This window comes from Musca vetustissima, unplaced genomic scaffold (genome assembly GCF_032173495.1).
Source record: "Musca vetustissima isolate MV318-11 ecotype Yass unplaced genomic scaffold, APGP_CSIRO_Mvet_v1 utg7248, whole genome shotgun sequence".
NCBI lineage: Eukaryota > Metazoa > Arthropoda > Insecta > Diptera > Muscidae > Musca > Musca vetustissima.
In genome coordinates this window covers 11453-23453 of record NW_026874004.1, presented here as the reverse complement: position 1 = coordinate 23453, position 12001 = coordinate 11453, and the positions used below count along the sequence as shown (strand labels likewise).

At 36.7% G+C, this 12001-nt stretch overlaps 1 protein-coding gene across 1 annotated transcript; it reads right to left on the bottom strand.

Annotated features, from left to right (window-relative positions):
* Positions 1–4686: 4686 nt before the first annotated feature.
* On the bottom strand, positions 4687–9985 carry LOC133329886 (serine protease gd-like; the record flags this gene model as incomplete). Its single annotated transcript, XM_061538347.1, has 3 exons — positions 4687–5107; positions 9036–9759; positions 9820–9985. Coding segments are annotated over 3 exons (1311 nt in total), but the record flags the coding sequence as incomplete, so codon positions are not given.
* Positions 9986–12001: the final 2016 nt, after the last annotated feature.

The window sequence follows — 12001 nt, the reverse complement described above, 5'->3', positions numbered from 1 at the left end:
TAATATCCACTCTATAAAAATATCGCTAATAAGATTTTAGATAGGGTCATAAAAACCCGGAAATTTACATTCGAATGTTTTCAAAGTCTTTTTCCGCTTTTACCCAATCCTTGTTCAGAAAATCGCCTTTATATGGGAAATTACAAAATTCTTTTAAAATTCCATTAAAAAAAAATGAAAAAATTTTTTGCGACCACATTCCTGATTTTTGGTACATAGGTTAGGGAAAATATGCTGATTCAAAATCTGCTCGCGTTCACAAATTCGAATGCTGCGCAGAAAAGTTATAGCGGTTTTAAATCTTGTATTTCAAATATAAATTAAATTAACTCCTATTTGTTGTAATTCGCGAATTTCTTCACAAATAGTTAAACACATTTGTTTTCTAGGCAAATCACATTGAAAGACGGTTTAATAGTCGCGAAAAACAAATAAAAGCTTGAAAATATCTGAAAATAAAAAAAAAATTAATTTTTGAATTGCCACAAAATGTTTTTTTTTCAAATTTTTGATTTTTTGGTATGGTTAAGATAATACGGTTTAGTCTAGATCTTCTACAACACGTGACGATTTCTTATACAAATTCTTTTAGATGATTGTTAAATATCGATAGATTCCTCTGTTAAGAGTTTTGACTTTAAAAATAACCAAATATATTGCAGTTACAGTATATGAAAATGATCAACATTAAAAGGCATGCAGTTCGCGTTTTCGTTGAAATCAGTTGATGCGCATGCGGTTTTCGTATAAACCGAATCAATGTCTTTCAATAATTATGAATTTTTCGATGTTTAATTTAGCGGTCAAAGTGTGCCGCGATGCAAAAACTCTAAAAATGACTACAAACCACGCAACGTGCATACGATTTTTATGCGCATCCGATTTCATTAATCTCCTATAAAAATACACAAAAGGACACCTATTTTAAAAGGATCGGTTAAGAACCGCGGATGTGCCTCCACAATAGATTTTGGATAAAATACGCATATAATTCGCGTATCGATATATTTTTGACCTATTTTCACACAGATTCGCGAATATGATAACACAACAATGAATGTATGTGAAATCAATTCGAAGAAAAACGCTAATTTGTCAAAATAAGTTTTTGCAGTTTTTCCCACATTCAAGGTAGGGGAGAGGGGGGCACCTTTGAACGTGGGGCACCTTTGAACAGCGCTCATAAAATCTTGGTTTAAACATTTTCCCACCTGCAACCACATTTTTGTATATGGCAATCTTGTTATCTATCTGCGTAAACCACTTTCGCTTGCTTTTTCAGTTGTCGACAAATTATGCATGGGTGACCATGTTTTCGCAGTGTCATTGTAAACTTTTATTCATTAGGTTGTAAGGGCGCAGGAAGAATTCTGTGATAGTTTTCTTTCGTCAAACAAATTTTTTGCATTCCAACAATCATTTCAAACATAACTAATGTAATTTCTTTCATATATATTTATTACAAAAAAAGTTATTATAAATTTTCGTAAAATGGCATGGGTGGGGCACCTTTGAACATGCCCATTAAACTCGATTTAAAATCGGAGTTTTTAACGTTTGGCTTCGATTTCTCAAAATTTCAAATGGGCTAATAAGATTACGAAATTAACTGCATTTTTCACCATATTAATTTTTGCTTTTAAGTCATTTTATGTTTTAAAACATTTTGATCAATTTTTTTTTAATTTTTTTAAATTTTGAACATTTTTTATATATTTTTTAATGAATAAATGCATTTCTGATATGTATGAATAAAATACATACATATTTGAACATAAACACTGTAAAAAACCATGTCGATCAAAAAAGCCAAGCCTGCCCCTGGGAGGCATGTTTGAACACTTTGACTTCGTCCATTAAAACAGTAATACAATATTTATATCAAGCTTAAAGTATGTCATATGTATATGTATATTCATCTTAAAGACTACATATGTACCTATTAGTTAAAATTTATAAGAAACCAACAATTATAAAATAAAAAAAAAATTATAAGGCTTGAAAGAAAAAAGTGTTCAAAGGTGCCCCCTCTCCCCTACCTATATCCGCCGCTTTATTGGACGGAATTGAACATGGATGGGCTCATTAGATCCGGCACGTAAAAAAACTAAAATCACGCGGGGTTCCACGGAATTTAAATGGACTTTCTTAATTTTAGATTCAACAAATATGTTTTTTATAAAAATTTACGCACCAAATTTTCGTCTTTGGAACCCAATTGAAGAGAAGCTACGGTGAGCACATTCATGAGATATACACTAAACGAAGCAAAATCACGAGTTCTATAATCCTATAATCAGTTTAGTCCATTATCTGGAACGGCTGTTTAGATTTAGATGATCGATCAATATTTCGAAGGCCAAATCAACCAAAACCTAAATTGACAAAATTTTTATTTTTCTTATTCGCCTCGGGGAAAACACTATTTGGAAAATATGCCTGGGTTACAAAGTGGAGGTGTTGTCTCCGTAATCGGTCAATAGGATGCAAATATCGCGTTTCAAGCAAGGTTTCTGGAAAAAAACTGTACCAAACAGGTAAAAATTCACATCAGTTACAATTTAAAGTTGAATTCAAAGAAGTGGCTACCATAACAGAACCCAAAATGGAAATTCTACATTAACGTATCGAACTTCTAAATATTAACCGAACATCTTATTTATGGACTAGATTTCCTCCACCTTGTACTATTTCGTGTATTTTGGATCATCTTGTAGAAAAATAGGCAAAATTATAGATTAGGTCACAATATTGGAATGTGGGGAAAATGAAATATATATTTATCCGAAACGATAAATGACATTGGGTTCAATATTTGGACTAATGGGGAGTTTATCAAAAACAAACATTGAAGGTAGAAAGACAAAATTTGTGGTGCATAGCCAAAAAAAATTGGTCCCGCCGTTACGGTCGTTGATCTGTCCACGAATCATGCCATGTCGTCATCCAGCGATCGTACCCAAAAAGATCCTAAAGATATGGATATCATGTAGCTTCTGTAGTCGATAATATCGTTACAAGCACGTAGCCAACAGGAAAAATATGAATCTATCTTTTAGAATTACCGGGGAAAACAAATCTCGACACAACTTTCCGAGACAGGCAGTGGCTTAAATATAAATTCCGAGTCCGAACCTGAGGAACGAAGAGACTGGTAAGCCGCTACCTTGGTGACAAAAGTGGAAAATGGCCAGGCTGAATCGTAGAACCAAGTCCGACTTGCAAACAATTTTCCAGAAGAATAAGTTTGACTTTATTTCTTTGAGTCAACCCAAAGTTTAAGCCGACTGCCACAAGAGTCCATTGACTTTGGTCGATATAGATGGCTCTAATGTCTAGAAGACGAGGACCTGATCGGCATTTTTTTCTAAAGATCGAGAATCTCAAAACGAATAACCAGACTTTACGAAAGAGGAGAACAGATGGTAAGGTTAAAGAGCCGCAATTTTGGGAAGGTTGCCAATTGGTTGTGTAATTGAGAGGAGCTCTGCTATGCTGTCTGTGATCGACGAGAATAGTGGCCACGTAAACTAAAAGAGGAGGGAAACTATTGGCAATTGTCTCCATGACTAACAAAGGCAATGATTTTCTTTTTAAAATTTATTGAAATTGCACAGGTAAATATTTGTGTTTCGCCATGTCTGTCTGTTGTAATCAAAATAGAGATCGTAATTTTTAAGATGGAGCTAAATTTGGATGTCACTACTCCTTGGATGTTTTGTGCTGTAAATCTGATATATCTGTCCACGGTTTGGTATAGCCCCCATATGGGGGCCGTATTTTGGGAACTTTCAAAACCTATCTGAACCAAATTAGCCGGAATTTGGTATTTAGAGATCCAGTGGTGCAGAACTCTTTCCAAAAAATTATATGAATTAGTCCAGATTTGCATTAAAGAAATTTTGGATTTTAGTAATTTTTTTATAGTAAAATATAAATTCCATGTAGGGTACATATACATATCTCAATTGGTCCGCAAATGTCGTTTTAATGTTCATCAGTTTTTGGTAAAAAAAAGCATTTTTCCTCGTGTCACACTTCTACGGTGCCTCGAAATCCTGTTTCTTCTCCTACTCACCACGAAAATAACTCCATTGATTTTCCTCTCATTCCTCTTATATCTTAATAGGATATCCCCAATTGTAGTTCCTGTAATCGTTTGCAGAATTCCACAAAACCTCAGCATGAATCAATTACAAAATAATTGAACAAAAAATAAAACGATGATATATGCAGTGTGTGGTCAACGGAAATTCGGGATAAAAATTCTTTAACGAAGCATGGAAGATGGGAAACAGCGTTAAGGAAATGGGAAATCAATCAGACAAATCCGACCACAAGCTAAGTGATTTGGTGTGGGGAGAAAGGAATACAAATGAGAAGAAATTTGCTGAGGCATTCAACCACTTTTTTTTGGCGAATATTTAAGCCATCAGTGAAAAATAACTAATCGCATTTGGTAGTGGCAGGTTGCCATTACCTTGTGGCAGCCAAGGTTGACTGCAAGAGTGATAAAAATAAAAACTGAAATTGAAACAATTTTTTGGGAGGAAATGAACTCAAATTTCCCTCTTCCTTAGCATTAGTTTACAAATTCAATTCACATTCTTTTCAAATAAAAACATTATTAAATAAATTATTTATTTCACTATTAAAAAAATCACATTACAAAAAACTATATATCTCTTAAGCTAAGACATTACTTTGTACCCACGACAAATGCTTGGCGACATCACAGAATACCACATATTCCAGCAGATTACATTTCTGTTGTTTGGTTTGTCCCGCTGAGACAACACCTCGCAGATACCATCGTCCATTTCGATTTATCATTAGACCACTACCAGAATCTCCCATACATGGACCGCTACCATCACGATTGCCAGCACAAAATGTTCGCTTTGAAGTCAATGTACTATAGGCCTGCGATGATCTCAGACAATCACTGTCACTAACAATATTCGTTTCAACTTTTTTCGGTATTGGTGTAAAAGTTTCGCCATTTTCATCGCCACCCCATCCCGCCACCACACCTGTCTGGCCAACAATTAAATTCGAGTCGACCGGTTCACTCCACAAACATATTGGTCGTATAAAATTGGTGTATCTGAAACGAAGAATAATATATAATACGATTAAATGAGTTAGTAGGATGGTCAGAACATATATATTTGTAGAAATATCTGACGATTGATATTTCAAGATTTTAACAACTACGGCGAGAGGTTAAAGAAATAGCGCACAGCTTTTTCCAATCTTCAAGCATCTAAGTTTGGAAAACATATTAGGTTGGGGAAAAAGAAATCCATTATTTTTTCGGCAGATGACTGTACCGTGGCGTAGGGGATGATAGATACCAAGCAACGGATCTGATTGGCTTTAACATGGCGAAGTCTAGGCTTATCCCTCTTTCCCTCTTTCAGCTCAATTGTGAACACTGACCTCCCCGCGGTGCCACCTGGGGTAGCTATTTTCATCACCCGATGAAATAGTGAGTTAATATGTGCCGCGAGTTCACCCATAAGAACTATAAAAAAATGGGTTGAGCGGTCGGGTTAGTTACCCACTCTCGAAAAACCCAACCTACTAAGAAAGAGCAAAGAAAAAGAAAACCAAACCCCGCCCAATGTTGACGACCCCCGCAAACGTATAAAGGACCACGATCTGCGAATCTACACTTGGAATGTGCGCACGTTGTACAGAACAGGCGCAGTGTTTCTTTGGCGGATGTACTTTATACTAATCCGTATAAAGCGAAGTTATTCTATTTGCGCATGCAGATGAGACAGTCCTTGGAGTGTTTGAGAGAAAAATTCTCAGGAAGATCTATTGGCCGATCTGCGTCGATGGTGACGCATTTATGGTTAACAGGAGAATAAAAGAACTCGTCTCTAGATTCACTCCATTAGATGAGCGAATTGCTAAAATCCGTATAAAGCGAAGTTCTTCTACATCAGTCTCATTTGCGCCCATGCTCTGACCGAAGATAAAGATGAACAGACCAAAGACATATTTTACGAGCGCTTAGAAACAGCGTATGACCGTTGCTCTGGCCATGACATTAAAATTCTGCTTGGAGATTATAATGCGAAAATCGGAAGGAAAAATGTTTTTGGCCCCGTCTTCGGAAAATTTAGCCTCCATGAAGAAACATCCGACAACGGCATGAGGTTGATTGACTTCGCGACAGCAAAAAACATAATAGTTAGCAGCACCAGATTCAATCGTCTCAATATACACAAGACCACATGGATTTCTCCCGATCAAACAACGAGAAATCAAATCGATTATGTTGTGATAGACGGAAGGCATACATCCAGTGTTTTTGACGTTCGATCGATCCGAGAAGCGAATATCGATTCGGACCACTACCTTATAGCTGTAAAATCAACAATTGGGTACCAAAGACCACCCTTAAGAAAGCGTTGGTACGATCAAGAGCGTCGCAATGCTGCTGATATGAAAAAACGCAGCGTATAGGCAACCCTGCGGACAGTACCAACACGTAATGCTAGGGAGAATTATCGGGAGAAAAGGAGAGAGGAGAAACGTATTTTACAAAAAAAAAAAAAAAAAAAAAAAAAAAGAATAGAAAAACGTGAGCAGAAGCAAATTGAGATGCACAGAAGTCAGAACGAAGTCGGGAAATTTTACCAAGGGGTAAAACACCAAACCCGAAGACTTTGATGTATGCACATCCTCCTGTAGAGATTAAGAAGGTGACAGATACAGACAACATGTTGAGGATCTGGAAGGAGCATTTTGAAAAGCTTCTGGTATCAACTATGGAGTAACTAGTCTCCTTCCCATCATATATAAAGTGCTATCCAGCGTGCTGTGTGAACGACTGACATACCAATGCGTCTCCAGATCTGGCAAAGCACCTATTGACCAGATTTTCACTCTGCCCTAAATCCTGGAAAAGACCCACGGAAAACACATCAACACATTCCATCTATTCGTCGACTATAAAGCCGCATTCGACAACCCTATCCGTTCAGAGGTGTTTGAAGCCATGTCTGCGTTCGGCATTCCTGCAAGGATAACTGGCTGTGCAGCATTTGTTACTTGCGTACGCCGATGACATCGATATAATAGGCAGTTTAGAAATAAGGTCACCTCCGACCAAACTCACACTCTGCAAGACGTTGATATTACCGTTGCTGTTGTATAGATTTGAAGCATGAGTACTTGCGCAAGCAGATGAGGCAGCCCTTCGAGTATTTGCGAGAAAACTTCTCCGGAATATCTATGGGCCGATCTGCGTCGATGGTGAATATTGCCGTCGAATGAACCATGAGCTATACCATATATTCTCTGACATCGACATAGTCAGACGGATCGAGATGCATCGACTTCGTTGGCTAAGCCATCTTGTGAGAATGGATGCAGATGCCCCAGCTCAAAAGGCATATAAAAGCGAGCCTCCTGATGGTTCACGCAGAAGAGGAGGAAAGGCCACGAATTAGATGGAAAGACCAAGGTAGAAGACAACATCATGGAACATGGTCTTTAATTGGAGGAGATGCGCACAAGACCGACGCGCCTGGAAATCCGTTCTGTCATAAGCCAGCTAAGTATGTAAGTAAATTCCGCCGTACGAGAAAAACGCTCAGAGCATCATATGTGATCCAACATCTTTGATTGTTTTAGGGATCAGAATTTTTGTTCTGTGGACGACTCATATATTGTCGGATCCAGTTTCACCATATTTATGTGCAGTTGTATTTAATGTAGTATATTTTTTTAGGAATACTAACATTTTTATGATTTTTGCAACTAAACAGTCGCAATACACTAACGGTTATGTCATTATTTTTATTGATGTAGGAAATATTTTTGAAGCTCTTTCACAGGAAGAAGAATACCTGCAGCTCTTCTACACGAAAAAGGATACATACAGCTCCCACATATGGGGAAACTACCACCAGTTTTCCTATAGGAAGAAAATTACCGGCAGCACAGGAAGAAGAATACCTGCAACTCTTCTACACAAAGCTCTCCTATATGAAGGAAAATACCTCCAGCTTTGCTATAGGAAAAAATTACCTGCTGACCTTCCATAGGAAGTAGAATACCTGCAGCTCTTTCACAGGACGAAGAATACCTGCAGCTCTTCTACACGAAAAAGAATACATACAGCTCCCCTATATGTAGGAAAATACCTCCAGCTTTCCTATAGGAAGAAGAATACCTGCAAATCTTCTACACGAAGAAGAATACATACAGCTCTACTATATATAGAAGGGAACTACCTCCAGTTTCCCTATGGGAAGAAACTTACCTTCAGCCCTTCCATAGGAATAACAATAGCTGCAGCTCCTGTACAGGAAAAGAATACCTGCAACTCTTCTACACGAAGCTCTCCAATATGGAGGAAAATACTTCCAGCTTTCCTATAGGAAGAAAATTACATGCAGCTCTCCTATAAGGATAATAATACCTGCTGCTCTTCCAAAGGAAGAAGATTAACTGCAGCTCTTCCACAGGAAGAAGAATACCTGCATTTCTTCCACAGGAAGAAGAATACCTTCAGCGCTTCCGCAGGAAGAAGAATACCTGCAGCTATGCTATAGAAGGAAGAATACCTCCAGCTTTTAGAAAGAAGCAGAATATCTGCAGCTCTCTTATAGGAAGAAGAATAGCTGCAGCTCTTCCACAGTAAGAAGGATACCTGCAGATCTTCCACAGGAAGAAGAATAGCTGCAGCTCTTTTGTTATTGTAGCTCAAAACTTTCAAATGCTAGTTTCTCTACAGAGCGTGAAATGGTACACTGAGGTTGAGATCTGAGGAACTAATGAGAAACTGCCGTGAAATAGAGAATTTTAATACTGGTCATAATTGTTATCCAATTGTCATGAAATTTTCCGATATGGTCGACATGGTCATGGCAATGGTGCCACATTTATCCGAACTCTTTAACATTTTTTGAGTTTAATCAACCAGTCACGATATAGATTTATTTATACTTTTTTCAAAATTAATATTTAAAAAAAAAATTTTTTTTAATTATTAATAAATTACTTCCACTTACTCAACGGGTTTCTGCAAATGTAAAATCGCCAAATCGGCATCGGGAAAGATCGCTGATGTAAATTCGGGATGAGTGATAAGATTTTGAATTTCTCTAGTTTGGAAATTTTGTTCACTATAATCTTCAAGATTATGGCGGCCGACATTGACGACCAAACGATCGGCCGTTAAAGCACCAATTTTAAAGCAATGAGCAGCCGAAAGCACTGTCCTTGTCGATAACAACGACCCGCCGCATAGGAAACGTAATCCAGCCGATTTAACATAAATTGCCGTTAACCATGGAAATTGACCGGGGGCAACTTGTTGTCCACCAAAAATGAAGGGGGTGACACTTGAATCCTGACCGCATATATTTTCTGTGCCACGTTGATTTTGGTTAAATCTTGCACCAATATTTTGTTGCACGGGCGTTACTACTTGGTTTACTGGTTGTACTTGTCGCACCTGTGGCGATTGTTGTCGTGGTTGTTGCTGTTGTTGTGGTCCAACTTGTTGTGGTATTTGTTGAACTCGAGGCGTTTGTACTACTTGATGTAATTGTCGAACTTGTGGCACCTGTTGTATTTGTGGCTGTGGTTGTTGTAATATTCGATTATTCGGATTGCCACGAAAAGATCTAAAATTTATATTCGGATCTTGATAATACAATGGTTGTGTTGCCACTTTTATATTATTGCTCTGCAGATGATGTTTTAAATATAAGCGGGTACTTGGTTGGGGGTCTGTAAGGGAGTAATTAATTTATGATTTGTTGAGGTTATTTATAAGGGCTGACAACTTACATTCCGTATCCACACAAATATCTTGCCCATTTACCATTATCCGCGACAGTTTGGGTATTTCTGTTGTCGAGGGGAACTCTATTTGATATGAAACTGGTTCTCCGGGCTGTATTTGATTGGCATTGGCCTTGCTACTTTCTGTAAGATATATTCGACCATAATAACCCTAAAAATAAAAGCATAAAACAAAACCATAGAAAATATAAATTTATTTCAAAGGGAGTAAAAATTGGTTCTTTACGAACAAATTGTCCTAATATTAAGATTTTAATCAGGCCGTCAAGGAATAAAGCCGGTCAAATACTAATAAATGTCTGAATTTCCAATCAAATTAACAATTATTTTCATGAAAACCAATTAGTAAATATTTTATTTGTGTTGACTAAATATTATGTTTGTCTTATTTAGTGAAAACAATCTGGGATCATTTTCAATAATTTATTCAAATGTATTCAATTGATTTGTTAACATATCGGAACTTCCACAACACCACATTTTAATCTCTATTGTTTTCCATAGCTCATAGATGCCGTTGAAAATAGTCATTTAACAGTGACTAATAATTGTTTACTAATTTCGACGAATTAACAATATTTATAAACCGGTTATTCACCAGCAGCTCATCTGCTTGGCGCACGTTATGGCTGTATCTAATCATAATATTGAAAACAAAAATTATAGGTTATCAAATGATTGAATGAATGTGAAGCGAAGCATAAACAAATGTTTATTAAAATAATCAGTCATTAAAATATGTCATATCGGGGATTTTCTTATAACTATTTGAAATCCAGAAATTGAAATTTACTATTGTTGACTTTTCATGATACGCTAGAATATTGAAATTTTAAGTGTGGATTGTTGCTGATTTGTAGGCGTGAGATGAGGCTAGGTTTTGGAAATCCGAACTAGAAGGGAAATTTTTTTTTTTTTTGACGTAGTAGATGTATAGTGGTTTTTGGAATCGATCATGGCCTTGTGGCTAGGTTCCCATTCATGAAAAAATAAATTTAAATTGAATTGAAAATTACTAAAATGTACTAAATATGACACCCTTTGTATTAGGCCAACGGGAAGAGCCCGAATTCTGAAATTTGGAATGTGAGTCACTGACGGAAATTAGAAAAACTTTTAAGGGAACCCCACCCATTCTCGATTTTAATTTTTCAAGATTTTCAATGGGCTGGTAAATCAATACCAATGCTTCTTAAGGTTTGTAACTTTGCACATATATATTTGACGATTTAAAAGAGAACAAAAATAATTTACAAACAATTTTTGTTATTGTTTTGTTGTTGTTTTTTGTAATTAAAAAAGTCCTTATTTTTGATGGCTGATGGATAACTCCTCACTGGAACATCGGAATCCGAAAATTACAATGGTGTTAGAAAGAGTACATGTCTGGCTCTCGTATGAACTAGGATTATTGACTTCGCTCTAAAATTAACAAAATGGCGGATCTTTGAAAAAATATTTTTGGAAAATCGCCGATTTTTGACCAAAAACCAAGTTAAAAAATAAGGAATATCTTCACCGATTGGCTTTATCCTAGTTCATGCAATAGCTCTACACTTACAGAGAAACTTTTAAAAATTTTGAATAGATTGGGTTATTAGTTTTTGAGTTATCGTGCCCGCCATTCGCAAAAGAGAAACACGCGTTTAAAGTTTGAGAAGCCCTTTAGCCGTCACTTGATGCTGACACAATAAATCGGCTATATCTTCAAGAGTTCTTGAGATTTTCACTTGAAATTTTGTAGAGACATTCTTGAATTAGTGTAGAATCGAATTAAATTGGGGGGGGGGGTCCCCTTAAAAGGGTTTTTGGAAATTCGACCTATAAGTGTAAAAAAGTACTCAACTGCACTAAATTAATTCTAATTGAACATACAGGGTGAGATGAAAAAACTGCAACCAACTTCAGACTGCTGTTATTTCTAAGCCACTCGTCCGCCAGTTAAAATTATTCTAGTGGCAGCTCATTATATTGTTTACAAGCGTACAAAAACATTTTGGTGAGAATTTTCCAGGAAAAAAGTGATGAAATTCAAGCGTGATAGTGTGATTTCTTGATATTTGCCTGAAAAGCCACAAGTGGCTATCGATAGAGCACTCCAGCATTTAAATGTGAACAAATCTTTTGTGTCTCCTACCATTTCTGCCCATGTTGTTGTTTTCTTCCG